This window comes from Lampris incognitus, chromosome 15, assembly GCF_029633865.1.
Source record: "Lampris incognitus isolate fLamInc1 chromosome 15, fLamInc1.hap2, whole genome shotgun sequence".
Taxonomy (NCBI): Eukaryota; Metazoa; Chordata; class Actinopteri; order Lampriformes; family Lampridae; genus Lampris; species Lampris incognitus.
Genome location: NC_079225.1, coordinates 37,837,732 through 37,863,918, shown reverse-complemented (window position 1 = coordinate 37,863,918; position 26,187 = coordinate 37,837,732). Strand labels below are relative to the sequence as shown.

Here is a 26,187-nt window from a genome sequence, read left to right as displayed (position 1 = left end):
GTGTCCAGAGCTGGGGCATTATGGGGGTCTTGGGAAACTGTAAGCTCTTCCAACAGCTGGACAGACAGGGACAGAGGTTTGTGACAGGTAAACATCAAACTTTACCAAAGGGAGGTGCCTTGGTGGAAGGGCACCGCTGTTTTGTGTTATCTATTTACTTACAAGATTATTTTTGGCAATTAAAGGCAAATGTGGTCAGATAGATGGGGTGGTTGAGGCAGATAAGTAAGAGGGTGGAGAGAGAGTGGACGTTTTTTAAAAGGAGACAGACTTGAATTCAGGACCCTGCAGTCAGAACTAGAGTCGTAGTACTCAAGTATGGACTCAGTGTCGAGTCCACGTTTTTCAGGTCTCAGTTTCGTCTCGGACTTCACAGCATCGTAACTCAGACTGAGCTGTCTTGGACATTGCTGACTTGAGATAATTTTTCAAGACCGGTCGAGTACAAGAATTTAATTTCCTTTTTGAAATTAATATCAGACTTCCCCTGGGGAGATCAATAAAGTGCAATCTAATCTTATTTGTTCCATTTTTTTATTATTAGTTTATGTGTTTGAAACATTGAAAACTGAAATACTCCTTCCTTGGCAGAGGGAAAAAAAGTCAACATAAATGACTTGTGAAATTTCAACTTTGACCTCGATAGGTGTTTAACCGGACATGCACTGTTGTGATCTCTGTCTTTATGGACGTTTTGCTCCTGTTTTTCTTGAGTTGGACTCACAAAAATGCAACACAACCTACTTTATTAATCCCACTAAGGGCAATTTGTTTTGACTCGACACCTTGTAGTCTTGGACTTGACATGGTCTCGGACCCCCAGAAGACTTGGTCTGGATTTGGTCTGACTTGGGTGGTCTTGACCACGTGGCTAATCAAACCTGAGCCTACATTATGACTTTGTGGTTGAGCCACCAAGATGTCTCCTTTATTTGGACAATAGAAAAAGAGAATAAAATCCCTCCTATTTATAAAAAAATAAATAACCAAGCTAAGGGTTCTGGTGTACCTCTGTGTTGGATGCCTACAATTCACCTCTTTCTTTCAATGAAGCAAAAGGTTTTTTGAATAAAAAATCTTGAGTGTCAAGAAAGTGTTATTATAAAGAATAAACAAAGATACAAATTAGTCAAAATGGCATACTATGTTATTATGGGAGCAGTTACCAAAAGGACTCACACAACAAATGGATGAATCTTGAAATAGTTTTATTTGCAAATAAAACTCCAATACTCGCTTTAGGTCAGTGTTCAATATAACCTTTATTTAATCAAAACAGTTTATTCAGTCAGAATATAAGTTCAAAACACTGCATCGGTAAGATAATACATGCCATTGAGATAGGCCTGGGCAATATATCAATATCGTGATATAATAAGGCTAGATATCATCTGGGATTTTGGATACGGTAATATCGTGATATGACAAGTGGTATCTTTTCCTGGTTTTAAGGGCTGCATTACAGTAAAGAGATGCAATTTTCTGAATTTATTAGACTTCTAGCTGTTATGTAATTTGTCTCTACCTGTTTGGACATCATATCCACACTACCAATGAGTGTTCATGGTAAATGGTAAATGTCATTGGGTAAATATTATGTGAGAGCACCAATAGCCAATATCTCTACATCCATCCGTCCATTATCCAAACCGCTTATCCTGCTCTCAGGGTCGCGGGGATGCTGGAGCCTATCCCAGCAGTCACACACACCTAGGGACAATGTAGTATGGCCGATTCACCTGACCTACGTGTCTTTTGACTGTGGGAGGAAACCGGAGCACCCGGAGGAAACCCACGCAGACACGGGGAGAACATGCAAACTCCACACAGAGGACGACCTGGGACGACCTCAAAGGCTGGACTTCCCCGGGGCTCGAACCCAGGACCTTCTTGCTGTGAGGTGACTGTGCTAACCACTGCGCCGCCCCACTATCTCTACAGTGTCATCAGAATATCGTTATCGAGGTATCGGTCAAAACTATCGTGATATTTAATTTTGTTCATATCACCCAGCCCGACACTGAGACACTGAATCTTTTCTATAAAATCAAAAGTTTGATGTATTTTTTGATTAAACAAATCATACCAATAACGAGAAAATACGCCTTTTAAATTATACCTAATGAAACTATATATTAAGCTCTATTCATTGAATAAGTTGGTCCATCTCATTTTGAAATTAAACTTTGAAAAACTAGGAGTGATTTGCATTCTGACTTAAGCTATTGTGGCATCCTTGAAATCCTGCCGTTGGTTTTGAATGGGCAGAAGGGGTCTTGGCATGATGAAACTCATGCAAAGAGAACGACATTTCAGTATAACACTGGAGGTGAACAAAAATTGTGTGCTGGCGGTATGGTTGTCTCTGTAGCGTAATGAACTTCTTTATTATCAGTGAAAGGAATGTCTGGCACATTCACTATACACTGTCAGCAAAACACCACCACGTGCTCCCTGACCTCCCATCTGGTGCCGTTGGGCAAACTAGACTTTAAAAAAATCAGATGGCTGAGCCAAGTTTTTAAGAAAGCCAGCAGCTCAGTGTGCTGACATAGGAGAAGGGTTTTCTGTATGGATTCTGCGTGAGTATCATTCACTTGTCGTTCGCACTCCATTAACACACAGCTGAGCCGCGGGCCCCTGACTTTAAGCTGCTTGTTTATGATGGAGGTGGCTTGCAGCCCACTTGCCTGGCTGACAGCACTGCCACTCTATTGCTTTCTTCACAGTTGAAGTAGAAAATAAGTTCAAAGTTTTGGGGGGGGGGGGGGGGGGACTGGTCACAAAATTTTGCACTCGCTGGACACCTCAGTGGCCCCGTTGTGCAGGATATGATAAATCTGTTGTCGTTATTTCTCACAATAGGTTCAAGACTTGTTATATCCTGCAAATTTTAACTGATAGGACAGTATTTTTTTTTTTTATCCTCATCACAGAGAAAAATATCATGGAAACGGTGTTTTAACAGAAAAAGCCCAAGACAAGATGGGTCATGATTGTGCAGATTTTCACATTACACTTACCAAAGAGGTAAACCCCCATTGGGAAATGTCATAGTATATACAGCGCTATGGTTTTGAGTCATTGTTATTTACTCACTGCTCTAAATATTGATTCTCTCTCCATCCGTCCTAACGAACCCATCCACTCATAACCATGCTGCTCATTGATCCATCCATTCACCTGTCTATCTGTGCATGCATTCCTCGCTCTCGGTTCACCCATCTATCCTGCATCACTCTTTTTTCCATTCCAGTGTCTTGGCGAACTTCTGGATGTCCTCGGCCATTAACCAGGGCTCCTCCATGGCAGCAAAATGGCCGCCACGGGCCATGGGCGTGAAGGTCTCGAGTTTGTAATATTTCTGTTTTACCCACATTTTCGGCGAGTGTACCAGCTCATTTGGGAAGCAAGCGAAACCCGTAGGAACGTACACCGGCATCCTGGAAGATGGGATTGTGGATGAAGGGTGTTAATGTTAACCTTTAAACATTGACATGTAACTAGTAAGCAACAGGAGACTGTAATTTATAGTGATTTTACATTGGCTAAGAGTGTTTTTATATAGAAAATAAAGGACGGCTCATATGTAAATCTTCCACCAAGAAATATGATAATTGAGAAGTAGCTAAAAAGGTGATTTTGATTAACATATAAATGAAGTGTCTCACGGCCACAGGTGTCAAGTATTTTACAGTGACTTCTTTTTTTGGGGGGGGAGGGTTCCCCGGGGGGTTCCCCTCTTTTTCTCCCCAATTGTATCTGGCCAATTACCCCACTTTTTTGAGCCGTCCCGGTTGCTGCTCCACCCCTTCTGCCAATCTTGGGAGGGCTGCAGACTACCACATGCTGCCTCCGATACATGTGGAGTCACCAGCCGCTTCTTTTCGCCAGACAGGAGACAGGAGTTTCTTCAGGGGGACGTAGCATGTGGGAGGATCACGCTATTCCCCCCAGTTCCCCCTCTCCCCTGAACAGGTGCCCCGACTGACCAGAGGAGGCGCTAGTGCATGGACCAGGACACACCCACATCCGGCTTCCCACCCGCAGACATGGCCAATTGTGTCTGTAGGGACGCCCAACCAAGCCAGAGGTAACACGGGGGATTCGAATTGACGATCCCTGTGTTGGTAGGCATCGGAATAGACCGCTATGCTACCCTGATGCCTTTTACAATGGCTTATTACGTGACTCAGCCAATCAGAACCAAGGACTAGAACTGTGTTTTATCATTTTTACCATCACATTTACAAAAGAATGTAAGGAGTGCAAGCCATGTTTAGCAATGGCTTTCACTCGTCTTGTATTTTCTTTTTTTTTTTCTTACTGTATCCAATGGGACAAGAAGCATCTCACTTTGAGTGGGGCTGGTTGAGGCCCTTGCTGAAGTTCTCCTTGTAGAACCTCATGGAGGAGATGATGCAGCCGGAGGTCCAGTAGATCATCACGTTGGTTAGCAGGTCATCCAGAGTGAACTTCCTGCAAGGCGGCACACATAATTGTGCATTGTGAAAGAAAGGGAGCTAACTTGATTTCTTCCAAAAGATTCCTCTTTGGGATTTAGCCAAAGCTTTTCAACAACTCAGCAAATATAGAGTAACAAACTGGAGGTTTTTTTACAATGGCAACCAACCCTACTACTTTCCCTTCTACTACTACTGCTACTATTATCCCTTCTTCTGTTACTACTGACTCTACATTCACTACTACAGATAATGATGTTCATAAATATAATGCTCATCATAATAATTGTACTTAGTGAAGTTTGTAATATAAATGTGGATTTCACTGCAGGTTATGCTGAACTATTACTATAGTGCAATGCGAGGTTCACAAACTGCTCAAATCCATGTCAAAAATCAGAATTAACACAGTCAAAGAAGGTTGAATCAGTTCATCTGGATGAACTGCTTCAACCTTCTTTGACTTTCTTACCTGGATTACTGAGCATGCATCAAGACAATTAACACACAGCTTAGTTAAGTCTCTAAAACACTTTTTACACCAAAATTCACGTGTATAAGCAGGGTTTTTTTAAACACGGGTAAACCCGCTAAAAATAGGCAATTGACTCCTTTCACAGTGCCAGCAGGCCCGGGTCTGACTGCCAGCAGACGAGTTTGCCTTTCTTTTTTTTCTTCTGTAGCGTCATCTTTGACGTCATGACGTTAGTGATGTCGCGAACACGCCGGAAAATAGGGAAGTAAACGGTAGAAAGCAGCACGGAAGCCGGAAAGAAGGTGGTTAACGTTACTTTTTTATATCTTGTACTTCAGTCTCTCTTTCAAACCATACAAACTCAACGCAGACTGAACGATGTTCGAGCACTGCTTGAACGAAGACGGAGACCCACAAACAATAAATGTTTTTCCTCAGATTTTATGACGCGCAGACAATGGCGCTACGTCATCATGCAAATTAACATGTCCATCCGGGTGTCGCGTTGACATCAGTGCCAATTGCAGGTGGGCCGATAAATGCTCGTGACTACTGCAGTGATTTGACCAGGGAGTGAATGCCAATTGTACCCTTTTACATTGACCACCAAAGGCGGATGTTAGCGGGTTTTTTGGTCAGTGTGAAAGGGGTTAGTAAAGGAAGTTCCTTTATGGGTCTTGACATCAGACTACTGATTGATTTGGCAAAAATACAACTTTCATTGAGCTATATAAGAGATTGGGAAGAAGCCAGTTTGGGCAATCACAGAACCAGCCTCTTGTATTCTACTCTACTACTCCATACCTGGTCAGTCCTCCGTCATCCAGGTTTCGGGAGTTGTTGTCGGTCCAGGTGGAAAACTTCTCCAGAATATAGGCAGCCAGACCCACTGGGGAGTCATTCAGCCCCCGTCCTGTGGAGGAGATTATGTAGTAGTTTAGATCATATCATCTGAGACACAGGAATATTTCAGTGCAACAGCTCATCCGGATACCACGGCCTTGTCCTCCATGCAATTGGTTAATGGTTGTGCTGGTGAATAAGGAATTAAGGTTTGTCCTACATCTGTGAGGAAAGAGTCAGCAGCATGTTCAAAGAAGACATAAACTGAGGTCAACACTGATCCCCGAACGCCACCCTTTCCTCAACCGATGTGCGAATCCTGCCTCGGCACCAGCTATCGGCACACTATTAGGCATACATACCTGCACTTGGCACTTAGTGTAACCAGAGCTTATATTCGTCCTCTACACACACACACACACACACACACACTCGTGTGAGTGCCCACACATGCTCATCCTATATATAGGCTGATGCTTTTTTATTTCTCTTAAATTGTTCTCATGAAAAGCACATTGTATTCTTATATATGAAAACAGCACTTTACAGAGTTCGACTGATTGACAGAAAGCATCCTTGGTGACAAATAGCATCCTTGAGGATGCTGTTTGACTGATTTACCACCGTCAATCCCCTTACCCACGGTGTCAGGCTTGGTGGCCTGGATGTGCATGTAGCCGGACTCTTTGATGGACTCCACCACCAGTTTCTCCATGCGGGGATAGAGGCGCTGGATGTCCATGTTCGTTAAGCCAAACAGCTTGGGGAAGTGACGGCCAAGTATGAGGGACAGCATCATGGAAAGGCCCGGCTTGGAGGGGGGAGCGAAGTTCAAATGCAAGCCTTTAACCGTCCTATGGGATGAAGCAATGTACACACAAATGGGTAAAATATATACAGGGCAACATGGCTAAAAAGGGGTGAAGAAATCACTGCAAGGATATAACGGCAGAAACACACAAGACACAGATTACATTTTAGTGACAGACGACGTTTTGATAAGAAAAGCTCAGAAAAGATGAATTATGGAAATAGAATGACTCTAATCTGATTTTATGTGTGACAGTTTCCTGAATTGGATAGATCAGTTGTCAAGTCTAAATACTTAGTGGTGGTGGTGGGGGGGGGTAACAGGTGCATTATTTTAATCTTTTCTTTCCAGTGATGTGTCCACCTTTGCTGATGATAAAGTAAGAAGAGTGATAAAGTAGTAAGAAGAAACATTCAGCCCAGGGTTGGAGGTATTTCCCTGGACATGTGGCAATGCACTATTAAAGATACCTGTTAGCTTGTTGCCTGGCTTATGTCAAAATATATCTAGCAAAATTCTTTAAATCAGTATTTTTGTTTAGATTAAGTAAGACTGTGAAAAAATTAAGTCAGAATGTTTACTGTTTCAAGACATTCCTACTCAAACGGTCTGTTTACGTGGAATCGCTTCAGAGTACAACACCTACCAGTGCAGTTAAGGTATTTTGACATAAAATGTGTCGAAATAGCTGTGGGAGATTGAATACGATGCCACGCCATCACGCGCTAACCTTAATCTAGTTTGAAGGGTGTCTGATGGCGTGTGGGCTTTCTTACTTGGGCTCCAGCTGAGCCATGTTGGTGGTAATCAGCCAGCCCCAGTCCCCCCCATGGGCGCAGAACTGCTGGAAACCCAAACGCTTCATCAGCTTGTGAAAGATACGTGCTGCACACACCGAGTCAAAACCTTAGGGAAAAAAAACAGCCACAGACATATCTTTACACACGAGCGACAACATCGCGTCTGTAACTATCATACTCAAGCAAGTGACAAACTTATGTCTCAATCTTCATTCTGTGTCCAAACAATTCAACCTATGTCCACTAGTGTAGTAAACAAAACAATACATTCATCTGAAGGGAGTTTGTACTACATAGGCCATCATTTCATTTATAGGGGGCCAAATTTGGTCTTTTGTGTCAGAATACAACATTTTCAAAGGCATATTTTTGATAGCTTTCACTTTTCATACGTGTTACAAAAGGCTTTCCAAAACAAAGAAACAGGATGAATTAACAGAACAGCTAATAGTAAATTGAGTGTTTTGGTCATAAAGCTCAAACTTTGAGCACAAGTCCCATTATTAAAATGCCTAACCTTGAGGTAACTGCAGGACTTAATTTGTAACTACTGAATAACGTCCGATCCATTTCCAAGTTGCCAGTTTTATGTAAAGTCGTGGATAAAATTGTCTATTCACCACTTTTGTCCTTTCTAGAAATTAACATTATGAAAAAGTTCCAGTTGGGTTTCAGGGCATGTCACAGCACTGAGTCAGCTCTACTTAAAGTCTCCAGTGATCTGCTGCTGTCTCTCTACTCTAGTAAATGTGCTCGTTCTGTTAGACCTTGGCTCTGCCTTTGATGCAGTTGACCATACTATTCTCCTGGATTGTCTCAAGCACCAGCCTTGCATCCAGGATAGTGCCCCCCAGTGGTTTGCCTCTTACCTAATGGTAGATCTTTCTTTGTCAAAACTGGAGACCTCTTCTCATCTGCTCCCATCACCTGTGGAGTGCCTTTGATTTTTTTTCCCCCTTCTTTTTCTCCCCAGTTGTATCCGGCCAATTACCCCACTCTTCTGAGCCGTCCCAGTCGCTGCTCCACCCCCTCTGTTGGGGAGGGCTGCAGACTACCACATGCCTCCTCTGGTACATTTGGAGTCGCCAGCTGCTTCTTTTCACCTGACAGTGAAGAGTTTCACCAGGGGGACAGAGCGCGTGGGAGGATCACGCTATTACCCCCAGTCCCCCCCACCCCGAACAGGTGCCCCAACCAACCAGAGGAGGCGCTACTGTAGCGACCAGGACCCATACCCACATCTGGCTTCCAACTCGCAGACACAGCAAATTGTGTCTGCAGGGATGCCCAACCAAGCCGGAGGCAACACGGGGATTCGATCTGTGGATCCCTGTGTTGGTAGGCAACAGAATAGACTGTTACGCTACCTGGATGCCCATAGCTTACCATTTTCTATTAAGTGTTCGCCCTCTGTTCACATCTTTAGGGCTAACCTTAAGACCACATGTTTTCTCAGGCCTTTGAGTGTCTTTAAGGTTTCATTGTTTCACTTTTTACCCTTCTGTTTTTAAAATTTTCCACTTGTCCCTTTACTTGTTTACGCGATAGTGATATGTTATCGCTACTGTTTTGTTTTTTTTTTTGCTGTTACTACATTATTTTATCTTATCGTACAGCTTTTTGGTAAACTCCAGTTGTTTTTAAATGTGCTTTATAAATAAACTTGATTTGATTTGATGTCAATTAATCATCTGCAAAATAATGACCGGCAGTGATTCACCATTCAGTGATTCACCAACGTTTCTACTTCTTCTGACACCGAGCTTTGATGCCATTTACGACAGATAATACGAGATTAGATAAGAAAAAAGGTGAAAGGCTCGTTGGAAAATTTGTCCAGATAGTGACAGTAACGAAGGGGATGCATGACCCAGAGAAATTTTGTTAACAGTCAATTGGATGGACATTAAGAGGGCAAAGTCCATCTTGCTCACTTTGAGTTCCCCTACTGCACGTTTTAGAACGAGAAGAAAACCTTTCCCGACTGACCTTTCTTATGTGGGGCTTCAGAAAAGCCGTACCCTGGTATGGATGGACACACCACTTCAAACACCAGGTCATCCGGTTTAGACGGCTTTGTTAGCAGCGGGATCATCTTATAGAACTCATAGAAAGAGCCGGGCCATCCGTGGACCATTATTAGTGGGATGGCGCTGGTCCCCTCTGGCAAGGTCTTGGGCTTCACGTGCACATAATGCACATCAATGCCTGGATGTGAGTCAAATAGAGTAGAATATTGTTTTTTTTTTAAGAGTTAAGGGGCAATGGAACAACTGAAGGTGTTTAGTATTGGTGTAGTGCGCTACCTGTGGAGCTACACCCCTAACCTTGACGGTGTTAGCACAGAGGGAGTGGAATCCCTAACCGTGTTGGTTTAGTATCGATCTGTAAGACTGAACATAACAAGCTGCCCTTGGCTTAGTCTCACCTTCAATGTTTGTTTTGAAGTGGGGGTACCAGTTGAGTTTGTCCACTTGCCTCCTCCAGTCAAAGTCGTGTCTCCAGTAAGACACCACCTTCTGCAGGTAGTTGGAGTTGAAACCATAATTAAACTGGCTGTCCTCCAGCGAGGGGACAGGACGCGTCTGGTCTAGCCTCCTGTACAGGTCCTGGGGGAAGAGGGGGGCAGGTTACGCCAATGGGCTTACAAACTTTAAATCTGGGATCCTAATTTGGCAGACTCAGGTTAACTTGTCTCAGTGTCTGGTCTCATTAAAATATTCTAGTTCTCTTTTTGGACCAAAAGAAATTAGACTTGTCACTGTGGTACCATATTTAAATCAGTGTTACTGCCCTTTATACCTGTAATAACTGGTACTGCAACCTTTTACCATTAGATGGTAAATGGACTGCATTTTATATAGAGCTTTTCTAGTCTACTGACCACTCAAAGTGCTTTACAGTGGATGCCTCACATTCACCCATTCATACACTGATGGTGCAGTCTGCCATGCAAGGTGCCAGCCTGCTCATCAGGAACAATTAAGGGTTCAGAGTCTTGCTCAAGGACAGTTCCAACACTCCGCAGGAGCCAAGAATTGAACCAGTGACCTTCCGATTACAAGACAGCCCGCTCTGCCTCCTGAGCCATGCTGCCCCATGAGGCTGTTAACATTTTTCTAACTCTGCAATGCTAACTTTTGATATCTTGTTGCATAATGACTTTCAGAGCTTGAAAATCCTTCCTCTGAGACTATAGTTGACCTGAGGTTGTTATTTTGTAACAGCAAGCAAATTCACAAGACTAGACAGTGACACAACTCTTTCCCACTGTTAAGTTATCACCGCATTAGCCATGCCAGGGTGACAAGTTGCCATCCCGTTTATTGTAAAGTGACTTTGAGTATTAGAAAAGCGCTATATAAGTTTAATTTATTATTTATTTATTTATTTTTATTTTTAAAAATTTATTTCTGATTTTTCCCTTTTTTCTCCCAATTTAGTGGCCAATTGATCCCTATTTTAATTCAAACACCCACCCTCGTATTGCATGCGTTCGCCAACTGCATCTCACCGGCCGGCAGTCTCGAAGGAAAGCGCCTCCCCACTTTCGTGACAAGGCGAATCCAAGCCGAACCACTGTTTTTCCGACACACACAGAGACGCATTCACATGACGAACACAAGCCGACTCCGCCCCCCTCCCGAAGACAGCGTTGCCAATGATTGCTGCTTCGTCGGGTCCGGCCATAGTCGGATCAGACGAGACCGGGGCGCGAACCCCAGTCCCCAGTGGGCAACTGCATCGACACCAAGCCGATGCTTAGACCGCTACGCCACCGCGGACCCGAGTTTAATTTATTATTATTATGCCTATAGCAATTGGTTTTCTAATCTGTTATACAAGCATATTATATGTTGTCGTGCACTGACTAGTAGGTATAATATATATATAAGATCTCAGGACCACGCAAGCTTCTCCACCATGACAAGGTGACAATCCACGGAGAAGAGATGATGATAATGATAGGTATAAAGGTCTAACTAAGCCCCCTATGTATTATATCAATGTTTAAGTACCGGTAACCTGTAAAGAATTGACATTATAAATCTGTCCCACTTAGTCCAAAATCTTACTGTTGACCCTGCATTTGGACTGTTTCCATCTGGTCACCCTAGAAGTAATATATGCTTTAATTTTGCAATGGCAAATGGTCTTGCTGTAAAACCATTTACCACTGATTACCAATGACTGCCAATCAAAGTACCAAGAAACAGTAAAGGCACACCTCTGCTCTATATGCTCTTGTCCAAAGATATGAGGACCTCCCCTAGTGTGGGCCACAGTTAGTGTAATAATAGCACACATGTAGCGTATCCCCCCCCCCCTTCACCCAATTGTACTTGGCCAATTACCCCACTCTTCCGAGCCATCCCAGTCGTTGCTCCACTCCATCTGCCGATCCGGGGAGGGCTTGAGACTACAACATGCCTCCTCCGATACATGTGGAGCCACCAGCCGCTTCTTTTCACCTGACAGTGAGGAGTTTCGCCAGGGGGACATAGCGCATGGGAGGATCACGCTATTCCCTCCAGTTCCCCCTCCCCCCCGAACAGGCGCCCTGACCGACCAGAGGAGGTGCTAGTGCAGCGACCAGGACACATGCCCACATCCGGCTTCCCACTCACAGACACGGCCAATTGCGTCTGCAGGGACGCCCGACCAAACCAGAGGTAACACAGGGATTCGAGCCAGCAATCCCCGTGTTGGTAAGCAATGGAATAGACTGCTATGCTACCTGGACACCCCTTCATATGGTGTATTTTTGAAACTTAAGTAAATGCTGTTAGTATTCAAATGCTAGTGAACAGTGTGCCTCACTGCTCCGATGATGTCATCGGATTGAGTTCCATGTTGCAAGTCAACACCGCTCCATCTTTTTTTCCCACCTCTTCATCTTTCCTGCCGTCTGCTAAATAACGGAGCTGAGAGGAAAGTCAGAAGAGACAACATGACAGCAACAGTGAATCCAACCTCCAATTCCTCATCACTGGTGGTGACTTTGTAGGGTCGAATGGTGAGGTCCTCCCCATCCTCCAGGGGCGCTCCAGCCCTCCACCATCCATCCTTTGTCTCCAGAACCTGTACCCTGCTCTTCTGAACCAAGAAGTAGATGAGCCCTCCAATCACCACGGCAACAAGCACCGTAAACATGGCGCTGGACTCTGTGCAAAGAGAGGGACAGATGACAGGAGAAAGGGAAGACCAAGACTGAAAATTAAACAAGGCTCGTTTCTTTTTTTTTTGTCGCAAAAAATTACAAAAGGGACATTTGTTATTTATATTGAACACAGTAATCAATAAAAACAGGATGGAATCACTTTCAAACAGCTTGAACCAGATAAAAATGTATAATTGGATTAGTAGAACCACTAAATGTCTTCTTGTTGACAATGGTGTAAATACAGACAGAGTGTGGTTGCACTGGGGCCTGTGGGGTGGGGGGCCCGTAGCGAGAGCGGGCCCTACAACAATGTGTTGGATGGAGAATGGGCCCTTGTGAGCATTTCAGATTGCTACCTCGGAAGTACAGCTGTGTTCAAAGAAGGACTCAAGTGATATTAAAAAATTGTGCCATTTGCTATATACGCCCTTGTAAAGGAAAACCCACCTCTGTAGGTTTTTTTTTTTTGGTGTAGAAGCCTGTATAACAAACCACATTTTAGTGGTTCAGTCACCATCAAAACTACTGTAAGCCAAGTGAGTGCTGTGCTACTGAAAATTATATTTAAAACGTTATGCGTTACTACTGAATCTATAACGCTCCATTGATGCAAGCAATAGCATAAACTGAAGATCACAGCTTCTGCCCTTATTCCAGTATTGAAGTTGACGCCTCATAACTGCTCTCTTTGAGGTTTTTAACAATCAATGATGTGAACCATCTCTCCCAGATTGATGAATGAATACATGGTTGTAATGAACCACCTTAACCAGGAGTCTGTGCTGTACAACCAACCAGCATTATGCACCATGGATGATCTGCTGTATATGGGTAACATTCACTCGGCCATTCCCCATACAGGGTACATTGAAATAAAATTGATTAATTTATTGATACTACTGCCATACTAAAATTGTCCCTAGGTGTGAATGTGTTGGCCCTGTGATGGCCTGGCGGCCTGTCCAGGTTGTCTCCCCGCCTGCCGCCCAATGGCTGCTGGGATAGGCTCCAGCATCCTGCGACCCTACTCAGGATAATCAGGAACACTTGGTCATTTCACCTCATGTACTTGCGCACATGAAACCAAACGAAATGCCTTTTCCCCCAGCCCACAGCAGTGCAACATACAGAAACACATTCAAGAACTACAACAACACACATATTCAAACGACTACATATATCCACACTAGAAAAAAACAAAAACAAAACAGTCACGCCAGCCAGGATGACTATCGGAACCGCCGGTCTGCATGAGCTAGCAGTTAGCGTAGCCTGCCCCGATTGCGCGTCCTGTCAGACCGCCTTCTGTGTTTCTAATTATTAATTCTAATTATTTGTGTCATTAAGCAGCTTGGATAATGGCTGAATAGATGTAAAGATTAGTAGATGTCATCAAACATGATGAAAACAAATTTTTACTCTGTTAGACTGAGAATATGTTTTGATGCATGCTCAATAATCCAGGTAAGGAAATCAAAGAAGGTTGAATCCGTTCATCTGGTTACAACGTTTAATGACAAATACGTTTCATCACTCGACGATAGACTGAGAATAGCTAACTGATTAAATGGATATAGAATTAAAAAAAAAGATGAATGAAAGTTTTAAGTAAAGGTCACACAGAAACACGAAACTGTTCCCTCAGTGTATACTGGGAAAACTGGAATGGGATATGGATAAATAGGATAAGAAATAGGAAGGCCTGAACAATAGAGCAAAACAAGAATAACAGTAAGGCTGTTAACAACCATTACAATGAAAAGACCCAACTGGGCCAAAAAATACTGCTCATACTTACATCAGAACACGTTGACTCAACTAAAGCTACAAGGGTGCCAAACCCAAAGACACAACAAAACCTTGCCCTCTGTGACTTCCTCATCCCATAATAAAGACGCTTACTGGAATTTGTGTGAATGAATGGTTAAACAAAAGTTCCACTGTTGTTTTGGTTGCCCCCCCCCCAATATCCCAGTGCAGCCAGTTGAGAGGATTAGATGGAAAATAGAGTTGACAAGGCCTCACGGTCACAACTATAGAGGGCTAAAATGCCACATGACATAGCCCCTTTTTTCTTCTTTGGGGTGACCAAAAACATTGAAATGAGAACGTTTGCTCTATCCAGCTGTATCATATTCTACAGAGCAACTTTTTTTCCCCAGAGTTATCCCAACTCAGATTTTCATTATTTAGGCTACTTGGGTTTAATTGCCCATTATGTGTCTGTCCTTTTAAAAGGAAGTGATAGCAAGTGCCTGTAATGCATTCAGGGCACACAAACAAAAAACAAGTGAGACGATATTGTAGCGTGCATGGATTAGTAGACACGCTGGCCCCTGCCTGGCGGGTCTGGCCCTTTAGTCTAGCGGTTAGCGATGTCGCCTGCGGTGCGGGCGATACGGGTTCGCTTCCCGGCCGCGGCAGCTCCCGTGGTTGCGTTGTCCCCCCGAATTCGCTACAATATCTAGCGCCGTCACGATTATTACATAGTCGACAGATCGCGATCATGGATAATCGTCAGAACGGTTTCTGTTCATTTGTATAAAAACAGCTGGAAGAAACTAACAGTAACGTCGTTTTCCACCGTTTGTTGTTTGGCCCGCTTTTAATGACGTCATCTTGTTACGCCCCTTCTGCGATGGCCTAATGGCGTATCACTGTCAGGAGGAAAGACGCGGCTGGCGACTCCACATTTATCGGAGGGGACATGTTGTAGTCTGAAGCCCTCCTCGGACTAGCAGAGGGGGTGGAGCAGCAACTGGGACGGCTCAGAAAATAGGGTAATTGGCCAAGTACAATTGGGGAGGGAGGGGGAGGGGCAAAAAAACAAAACAAAAACCCCACATAATAATTAAACAGTTAATCGCGATTATTTGCACGGCAATTAATCGTTAATGTAAACTACTAATAAACCCGTTAGTCCCTAGCTAACGGGTCTGACCCTTTAGCCGAGCGGTTAGTGATGTATCGAATCCCGCACCGGGCAAGAAAATAACCGGTTACATTAACTAAAATTTTATGATCGTGACAGCCCTGATATCTCATGAACTTACAAAACACACACACACACACACACACACACACACACACACAGAGAGAGAGAGAGAGAGAGAGAGAGAGAGAGAGAGAGAGAGAGCTAGAGCTGTCGGGTAGAAGCGTATGCTTCAGTCTGCTGTGATTGGTATCGGTTGATAAAGAACACGATGCAAAACGCAACAGTTCATATTAGTGTGTAGAAACGCGTGCGGTTGAGATCCCATCGACGTCACCGTGCAAATCCGCCTTTTTACAACTCTGACAACAACAGTTGTCGCCTTCGCATATCTCGTTTGATTTGACTTGAATTTCGAGGGACAGCCAGTTGATTTCAAAGTTCATTATTTAGGCTACTTGGCTTTAACTGCCCATTGCGTGTCTATACCTTTATATGGAGGTAGTAGTAGGAGCCTGTAATGCATTCAGGGCAAAGCGGGTGATGAACTTCCAAAACGCGCGCGCACTCACGCGCGCCGTTTGGTTGGAAATGTACGCTCGAGTTTGACGCGATTGGTATTGGCTGGGTACAAAAACAATACGGTGCAAAAAGCAACAGTTCATATCGGTGCGTCAAAGCGCAGTTGAGATCCCATCTTCCCCATTTGCAAACACCGCCTGTACGACACAAACCACACAGCTGGCCTCTTTGCGTAGCTCGTCCGATTTGAATTTCGAGGGACAGCAAGTTGAGCTCAAAGCTGTTGCCCTCTCTCGTAAACGTCCCCTGCTTTTTATCCCCGTGGACTTTGACATTAAACCGCGTCGCGTTTCGACCCAAACGCGCGCTATCAGAAGAAGAAGAAATAAATCATTGATTAGCTTGCGACACGAGCTCAACTCTACGGTCAGGTCGATAATAACCAACTACCGCTGCTCTGGGTAACGGACCCGATCCGAAACCACAATTCCAGCTCCGCAAAACGTAACCGTAGTATTTGTTGTCTTTAAATAACAAATGGACGGCGGTGTTTCGGTTCTCCGCTCACCCGTTTTAGTTCCTCTCGGCAGGGGCCACCGACCCCGGCGAGCAGCAGGTAGGTTGCACTTTAGGCAGCGGCACGGCGCAGCCGGGACACTCCGCACCTCGTTTCCTCTAAAACGTCCCTCTTCCTGTCCCGCTCCAGCTCCGTCATTCTCTGGAGTCCATGTCGGGATTGAGCTCGGGACGAGTTGTGAAACCCGAGGGCTCAGCACGCAGATCAGAGGGAACGCCGAGGAAAAGGCGTGAAAGTAGGCAGGGTCGTAAACGTCCCGGTACTCAGATGCATGATGGGAATTGTAGTTTTTTGTGGGGCGACGGTTTGGGAGGGGAGGGGATCAACTGCGTGTAAACTGAAAGCTCATTAGTGCATTGGTACTGTAACCGGTTATTTTCTTGCCCGGTGCGGGATTCGATACGGGGTGTACTGCACCACAAGGCGACATCGCTAACCGCTAGGCTAAAGGGTCAGACCCGTTAGCTAGGGAACTAACGTGTCTTATTAGTAGTTTACAGTCGTCACCCTCCCCGGAAGCGCGCCCTCGCGCTTTGTTATTCCCGCGCTCCGAAGAGACTTCTGAGGATCTGCGCACTTCCGGATCCCACCGCTGCCACCAATGTAACCGGTTATTTTCTTGCCCGGTGCGGGATTCGATACGGCGTGTACTGCACCACAAAGCGACACCACTAACCGCTCGGCTAAAGGGTCAGACCCGTTAGCTAGGGGCTAACGTGTCTTATTAGTAGTTTACAGTACCATGTAAGAATATATCCCTCCTCGTTTGTTTTATTATAGTTTATTTCTTATATAAAAACCATGACACTGCATTTGAATACCCAATTTCTCATCCAGTCATGTTTCAAACGGTTGCCGTCTAAAGGCCCAGTCTGGGATTTAGTGTCTTTCCCAGCTGACTGTAATTGAACAATGGACACGTTTTACCGTTTTTCAAACGTTACCAACGTAAGCATACCTTTTACAGCATTTGCAAAACATTAAAAAGTCACATCTCTTGTTTAGTATTAGTCCTCATATCGAGGGACATGTCCACCAATTTGGGAGTAACAACTTCACATCCTGTTTTTATATTGTGCCGGCAGGCTGACCCTTTAGTTCACATTTAAATTGAGGATTGTACCTTTAAAATGTTACCAAGTACCTTGTTTGTTTGTTTGTTTGAGGACTGGAGAAATATAATCAGTGTCAACACACGTACTACCACCATACCCTAAGACAAATGTAGCAGAAATAATGGCAGCATTGAGATAAATGTTTATTGAACCTGTAACTTTAGATTTTTTCCAGAGGACATGGCATCGGAGGCGTAGGATTTCTCTGTGGGTTTGAACGGAAATCAAAGGGTCCTGCTTCATTCGTGTGGTGTCCATGTTAAACATGTTTCTCCAAGTAGGAGTTTAAAAAAAAAATCATGGTATAAAAACTGGAACCTACTGAACCACACAGATGTAAATAGACAAGACATGCAGCATCTTTTACTCATCCTGCCCTACAACTGAACATAGATGCAGGTTCTTCTTAGAAACTCAAGGTGCTGAACAATGTAAGAACGGCAGAAGACTTGCATTTATTTCTCTTACCAAAGTTCCCACAACCCCGTCCAGTACCCCATTTATGTATATTCTAAACTTTCCCAGCTGCCCACACTGGTATTACTGTTACAATTAGGGATATGCTCACCATTCCAGAAATAAAGGGCACCGGTTGCTGGAGAATGAGGGGAAAACCAGCAAAATCAGAATTGCTAGTGAAAATTAGTAGAAAAGTATGCCCAAAATGTGTGATCCTGGGGTGAAAAAAAAGAATCACATATCTGACAAATTACAGTACATCAGTCTAGGTAGCAGGATGGAGTCTTATCCCATCCTCTCCCAAACCTTTCCAGAAGCCCGTCTGTCAGACTCCCGTTTCCAATGCAGTGGTCTTGTGCTCTAAATAACCACCACGTTTAAAGTTTCTATTTCAGTCTGTGGTTTCTAGAAGGCTGGGGCCTTTAGAGCATTTCAGTCCGTCTCCATGGCACTACTGTGTGTTTCCTTGGACACCATCAGCCTCATCAGTTTGGCGTGGAACTTCTCGATCTTCTTTACATCCTGGGCCTGGTCCGTTTTGTATTGTAAACACTAAAATGAAAAAAGGCAAAAGAAACACAGACTAAACGTAGGCAGATTTCCCCTAGTGATATTGGTTGTCGTATAAAGTGGACATTTTGCAGACATCCAAAATTGTTTTTTACCCCCCATATAATACAAGGAGTTTGACTTGGCGAGAAGTAAAAATAAAATAAGCTAGACATTAAGGATGCACCTCTATTACTTCTTCCACTGCCGATACCGACTGCAAGTACAAACCTCTGAAACTGATGCTTCATTTTAGCCTGGTATCAGCCCAATATCTGATACCAGTATCGGTACATCCCTTTTGGACTTAACATTATAAAGTTGTTTAGTGGACAAAAACGTAAATGAATCAGGGGAATAAAAGGCATTTTGTTTGTTTTCTGGTAGCGCTGGGTGATATGGACAAAATCAGATATCATGATATTTTTGAACCAAATACCTGAAGTGATATTGTGATGATATTGTGGGGAAGACTATTGGTACTTTCACTAAACATTTAAACAATCAGATTTTTGATAAATAATAACTGGTAATGCCTATATAATAATTAACTGGATAAAGGCAAATAATAGAATAGCTAGGACAGTCTGCTAAGTTCAGAAAATTACATCACTTTACTGTAATGCAGCCTTTAAAACTAGGACAACACTCACGTCATATCATGATATTATGCTATCCAAAATCCCAGACGATATCTAGTCGCATATAACGATATTGATATAATATCGATATATTGTCCAGCCCTACTTTCTGGTACAGTATTTTCCATACCAATGTAATACTTAACCGTGGATTAGACGCCTGCCATCCACTGACTTCTAGTTGCACAAATGGCCTACTTTGTAAATTCTCCATCAGTATTTAAATATATTCTATATATATTTTTACATTTTGCACTCTGAACAAAAAAAAGAAAAGCTGAATCCCTTTATTCCTTTGAACACCGAGAAATGTGCTCTTTTTTCTTTTCTTTTTTTAAGACCCCCCCCACCCCACCCTTTTCTCCTCAATTGTACTTTGCCAATAACCCCACTCTTCCGAGTCGTCCTGGTCGCTGCTCCACCCCCTCTGCCAATCTTGGGAGGGCTGCAGACTACCACATGCCTCCTCCGATACATGTGGAGTCACCAGCCGCTTCTTTTCGCCAGACAGGAGACAGGAGTTTCTTCAGGGGGACGTAGCATGTGGGAGGATCACGCTATTCCCCCCAGTTCCCCCTCTCCCCTGAACAGGTGCCCCGACCGACCAGATGAGGCGCTAGTGCATGGACCAGGACACACCCACATCCGGCTTCTCACCCGCAGACATGGCCAATTGTGTCTGTAGGGATGCCTGACCAAGCCGGAGGTAACACGGGGTTCGAACTGGCGATACCCGTGTTGGTAGGCAACGGAATAGACCACCACTTCACCCGGACACCCCCAGAAATGTGCTCTTAAGACACAAAGGATTTTAATACAACATTCTTCAGTAAGAAGACAAGGACTATGTAAGAATATCTAGAAAAGTATCTAAGTCTGTCTTTATTTAGGAATATCATGAGTGCATACTTAGGAACACTTGATGTTTCTAATTATGCAAACAGTCTTAGATACTCTTCTAGATATTCTTACATAGTCCATGTCTTCTTAAGAATGCTGTTTTGCGTCAGGAGCCCATCAAAGCCAAATTTCGTCTGTGTACAAACGTACTAATTGATAAAACTATAAACTGTTTCCCCACAAACGGAATATTACACTGTAAGAAACGTTACTCTGAATATGTAAAACCTGGTGACAGGAGGGGTTCACTGTCCTTAAGAACATGGTACCAAAAGCATCATATGGACAAGTTGCAAGAAGACCATTTTCTCAACCCATCTTCCCACCGCTCATATTTCCCTGAAAGCAAAATCGTGAATGGAAGCCATGGTATGCAGTTCCAAAGATGACCGACTATAAAAAACAATAAGAAAAGAAGAAGAAGAAAAAAAACGTGTGCACTTTGACGCAACATGAAATTTGAGCTGGAACGTCTAAGTCATCCATTACAATGAGTGTGTCTGTGAATGTTCTCGTTCATCCAGGTCATGGTTATCCCAAGGAATTGAATCGAGTGCAACTGGACTTGGTATATATCCGGATATATACCAAGTCCAGTAGCACTCGATTCAATTGGATACAATGAGTATGGATGACCCAACAACAGGATGGGACCATTTTATACAAACGTCAATCAAACATACGATTCAGTGACGAAACTATGAAGTTACCCTTAACGTCGCTCCCAGATATGAGTCTACAGTTATCTCCTGCAGCGAAATGCGTATAGACGCTGCCGACAGGGAATCTGTGCCCATGTAGACGTTCACATCTGGCAGTGACGTGAAGCGTGGCCAACATTTGAGTGGCTGAAGTAAATTACAAGTCACTTACCACAACATCGTCGGTGACTTTGATGCAAAGGTTACCGTCGCAGTGCCTGTATTTAAGTACGACTCTGACCTGAAAAGACAATGATTTGAAAACGTGAGTAAACCCCGATGGACTCGAATTAGACCTCTGAATGTCCACCTCGCTGAATCCTACGTCTGCCTACAGGGTGCTGCATTAGCTAATAAGTTAGCCGTCTACCACGCTACGCTACGAAATAAAACACGCCTTGACCTTCATGGGATCCGTCAAATACAGTTTTTCCGCGGCACGGGCGAACTCCTCCCAGGTCTGATAGTAAGGCATGACTCGGATAAAAAGAGAACCGGTCTACGAGCGAATCTATGAAAGTCTTGACTGTCAGCTCCGCTAACTTCGGAAGACCACATCAGCAACAGCGTGAAACGGACCAATCGGGGTGAAGACACCAGGAAACTTGAAGCGCTTCCGGTTCACCCCTTTCAAAACAAAAGCGTCCCGTCCCAGCGACGATGTGAGTCTTGACGCGGGCCACCAAGTGCAACCACCACGGCAGTTCAATTAAAACATTAAATGATTTTATTTTGTAGAGAAAATATATCGTTAAATGCCCTTATCGCTATAAACACCTGTTGTGTGTCACGACGTAGATCAAAAATAATTTTTAGCACGTGCACAATCAGATTAAGATAAAAGGACACGTACTTGTGATGGCCTGGCGGCCTGTCCCGTCCCGCGACCCTGAGAGCAGAATAAGCCGTTTGGATAATGGATGGATGGATTACGTCAATGATTCATGCCGGTACGTGTTAATTTATCTACTATTACTACTACCACTACTATAACCGATTATGTTCTTGCCCGGTGCGGGATTCGATACGGAGTGTACTGCACCACAAGGCGACATCACCAACCGCTCGGCTAAAGGGTCAGACCCGTTAGCTAGGGACTAACGTGTCTTATTAGTAGTTTACACTACTGCTACTACTACTGCTATTTTCGGCTGCTCCCGTTAGGGGGCGCCACAGCGGATCATCCGTTTCCATCTCTTCCTGTCCTCCGCAGCTTCCTCTGTCACACCAGCCACCCGCATGTCCTCTCTCATCACATCCACAAACCTCCTCTTCTCCTCTTCCCTGGCAGCTCCATATTCAGCATCCTTCTCCCAATATGCCCAGCATCTCTCCTCCACACATGTCCAAGCCATCTCAATCTTGCCTCTCTTGCTTTGTCTCCAAACCGTCCCCCCTGAGCTGTCCCTCTAATATACTCGTTCCTAATCCTGTCCTTCTTCATCACTGCCAGTGAAAATCTTAGCATCTTCAACTCTGCCATCTCCAGCTCCGCCTCCTGTCTTCTCATCAGTGTCACTGTCTCCAAACCATATAGCATAGCTGGTCTCACAGCCACCTTGTAAACCTTCCTTTTAACTCTTGTTGATTCATACGGCAGTAAGTTAAGCAGTTTAATAGTTTCATATATTTGAGATATTAATGCATTTTGGGGTGTGTAAAGTGAATGGAGGTTGGTTCCCCTTCAAAGGATGACAAAAAAATAAATAAATAAAAATTCCGATAGGGCGTCCGAGTAGCATGGCGGTCTATTCCGTTGCCTACTAACACGGGGATCGCCGGTTCGAATCCCCGTGTTACCTCCGGCTTGGTCAGGCGTCCCTACAGACACAACTGACCGTATCTGTGGGTGGGAAGCCGGATGTGGGTATGTGTCCTGGTCGCTGCGCTAGCGCCTCCTCTGGTCGGTTCGGGCACCTGTTGGGGGGGGAGACTGAGGGGGAATAACGTGATCCTCCCACGCGGTACATTCTCCTGGTGAAACTCCTCACTGTCAGGTGAAAAGAAGCGGCTGGCGACTCCACATGTATCGGGGGAGACATGTGGTAGTCTGCAGCCCTCCCCGGATCGGCAGAGGGGGTGGAGCAGCAACCGGGACGGCTCGGAAGAGTGAGGTAATTGGCCAATTAGAGGAGAAAAAGAGAGAGAGAAAAAAGTCCTATAAAACCTTTTCTGTGGCAGAGAGGATGCTTTTCTACCGTTATATGAAACACTTGGCAAACCAAGGAAAACTGTACGGCATGCTGTCCGCTTTTCAGCGCTGCCCTCGAGGTACTTTTATTATGAAATGAGGTTTAGTGGCATAAATGACAAAGGAAACCTTTTGCAGCAGTGGGGAAAGAAGTAGGGCCCTACTAGGCTACCTGTCGTTCTGTGGTGGAGCTCAGTGAAACAGGTTTGGTATGGACATGGGATGTGACTATATGAGACCATGCATGGCCTGGTGAGACATTTCCCGGTGGCTGCTGCTATTCACAGGAAGTTCACATTCAGATGCATCCAATTTTCACAATTCAAATGATAAGCCATAAATACAAGTTCTTGTAACTACTATAATCTACAGTAAACTCCATTGCTGAGATTGACTGCCTTGTTCAAAAACACCATTGTGGCTGTGCGGCGTCCCAGCCACAGTGTGACGCAGTCAGACGTCTCAGCATCTGGGAGTTGTCGTACCTTTAAACCCTCAATTCTCCCGCTCTCTGGTTGGATTAGTGCTGCTTCGTAATTGCTGACCATTTACCATTAACGGACTCGCTGCATCTGCATTTCCGTCTACCAGTTGTCGGCTGTTTTGGTAGCCTCACCCGGGGCTCTCCTGAGGCCTGTGCAAAATGAGACGCTGCGAGGAGGCCCTGTGGCCATGTGCAGTCACAAGATTAACAAAGTGGTGCTCGGAAACCTAGGTGGGAGGTGTGTGTGTGTGTGTGTGTGTGGGTGTCCAAATGAAATTCTGCGTAGGGGCCCAAAAAGGCGAGGGCCAACGCTGTTGTGTGTCCCTCAGCGGGTTACTTCTATATTTAAAGTCGTTTACTTCTAAACCGTCGTTCACTGTCGGCACGAAGTTGCACGAGTTACCACGAGCGCTCAGAAACAGACAGTTCCGTTTTGTGTGACCTTTGACACTGCACTTCACAGCAGTAGTGTCCTATATAAACACAACTGTATATAAAAATGACTACGATGAATATCTTGGTTCAAGGGTTAAGCCCCAAAAATAAGATTGAAAAAAAAGACAGTTCTGCAAACGACTTAGCGACTCAAATTAATAAATTTTCAAAGCCAGGGTGTGATTGAAGGAGCTGTTCAACAAAAGGATATAAGGTCTTCAGTCTGGTTCTTCCGGATTTAGGTTTAGATTTAGCCAACGTTGGTTTAACGGGGGGGGGGGGGGGGGGTTAAAAGCTGACTGAAAGTTGGTGGGCGGACATAAGGAGAGTTCCAGCCTCCAACAGCAGATGGCGGTAAGAGTTTAGTTATTCCTTCAACCGGCCGCCAAACTCTGAGGTAATCAGTTCCGGTCACAAATTAGATGTAGTGTGGAGGCGATGGAGCAAGAAGTTGTGAAATTGACTCTGGTGGATTAAAGACTCAGTCTGCAGTAAGTCATTTAGAAAATGTTAACACAGCAGATTCTAAATGTTGACCCCCCCACGACTCCCAAATGTCACTTTTTATGGTACATCTAGTAAAGTAGTAGTAGTAGTAGTAGTAGTGGTAGTAGTAGTAGTGGTAGTAGTAGTAGTAATGGTAGTAGTAGTAGTAGTAGTAGTAGTGGTAGTAGTAGCAGTAGATGGTACATCTAGTAAAGTAGTAGTAGTAGTAGTAGTAGTGGTAGTAGTAGTAGTGGTAGTAGTAGTAGTAGTAGTAGTAGTAGTAGTAGTAGTGGTAGTAGTAGCAGTAGATGGTACATCTAGTAAAGTATTAGTAGTAGTGGTAGTAGTGGTAGTAGTAGTAGTGGTAGTAGTGGTAGTAGTAGTAGTAGTGGTAGTAGTAGCAGTAGATGGTACATCTAGTAAAGTAGTAGTAGTAGTAATAGTGGTAGTGGTAGTAGTAGTAGTAGTGGTAGTAGTAGTGGTAGTAGTAGTAGTAGATGGTACATCTAGTAAAGTAGTAGTAATAGTAATAGTAGTAGTGGTGGTAGTAGTAGTAGTAGTGGTAGTAGTATTGGTAGTAGCGGTAGTAGTAGTAGTAGTAGTAGTAGTAGTAGTGGTAGATGGTACATCTAGTAAAACGAAGGGGTTGTACGTGACAGTTGTGAAGAGTTGTGTGGAGGTGAGGAGTGCTGCAGTGTACTTCTAATGCAACTTTGCATCCATTTTAGAATTTGGGAGTGGAAGATTTCCCAGACCCAGGAGTCAGCGTGATCTCAGTAACTGGTGGAGTCATGATCTCACACACACACACACACACACACACACACACACACACACACACACACACACACACACACACACACACACACACACACACACACACACACACACACCCCAAGTTGACATGTAAAGCTAGTGCGTAGGCCTGAGTAATCATTAGCACTTCGTTAATATTACTCTGGATGCCAGGGGGTATTTGGAAGGTGTCTGCATCTGCCCCTGGTGATCGAACCGCGTGCCTGGTTAGATCCCATGCTGCTTACACGAGTGTGACCGACTGTATTTTTAGTCGGCTTGGAGTCGGAGGGAAGTGAATCCCTGAGCCCGGCAGGGTTACAGTAGTGCCGTGGTTCACCCACTGAGCTACGCAGGACCCCTTGGAAGCAAGATCCCCAGAAACCACCTAAAACGCCTCCACTGACATGGATTTTGGTACTAAAGGGTATAAACCCTTTTCCAGGGAGGCCAGCGTTCCAGTCTCCGTGTGGGATAAAATAAGAACGGAACACAGACTTTCTTAAAATAATGTTTCTTGAGGCGTCCAGGTAGCATAGCGCTCTATTCCGTTGCCTACCAACACGGGGATCGCCGGTTCGAATCCCCGTGTTACCTCCGGCTTGGTCGGGCGTCCCTACAGACACAATTGGCCGTGTCCGCGGGTGGGAAGCCGGATGTGGGTATGTGTCCTGGTCACTGCACCAGCGCCTCCTCTGGTCGGTCGGGGCGCCTGCTCGAGGGGGGGATAGCGTGACCTTCCCACGCGCTACGTCCCCCCTGGTGAAACTCCTCACCGTCAGGTGAAAAGAAGCAGCTGGCGACTCCACATGTATCAGAGGAGACATGTGGTAGTCTGCAGCCC

At 44.6% G+C, this 26,187-nt stretch overlaps 2 protein-coding genes across 2 annotated transcripts; both read right to left on the bottom strand.

Moving 5' to 3' along the window:
• Window positions 1-1,245: 1,245 nt before the first annotated feature.
• ephx1 (epoxide hydrolase 1, microsomal (xenobiotic)) lies at window positions 1,246-16,789 on the bottom strand. The gene is made up of 9 exons (XM_056294463.1): window positions 16,579-16,789; window positions 12,367-12,557; window positions 9,821-10,001; window positions 9,382-9,600; window positions 7,369-7,498; window positions 6,421-6,635; window positions 5,743-5,851; window positions 4,357-4,479; window positions 1,246-3,443 (listed from the first exon to the last, which is right to left on the bottom strand). Exons 2-9 carry the CDS (start codon window positions 12,544-12,546, stop codon window positions 3,236-3,238), a joined length of 1,365 nt encoding a protein of 454 aa, XP_056150438.1. The 5' UTR covers window positions 12,547-12,557; window positions 16,579-16,789; the 3' UTR covers window positions 1,246-3,235.
• A 619-nt stretch (window positions 16,790-17,408) lies between these two features.
• On the bottom strand, window positions 17,409-21,511 carry srp9 (signal recognition particle 9). Its single transcript, XM_056294900.1, has 3 exons — window positions 21,356-21,511; window positions 21,125-21,193; window positions 17,409-18,713 (listed from the first exon to the last, which is right to left on the bottom strand). The coding sequence occupies exons 1-3, from the start codon at window positions 21,425-21,427 to the stop codon at window positions 18,594-18,596; spliced, it is 261 nt and encodes an 86-aa protein (XP_056150875.1). The 5' UTR covers window positions 21,428-21,511; the 3' UTR covers window positions 17,409-18,593.
• Between the last annotated feature and the right edge of the window lie 4,676 nt (window positions 21,512-26,187).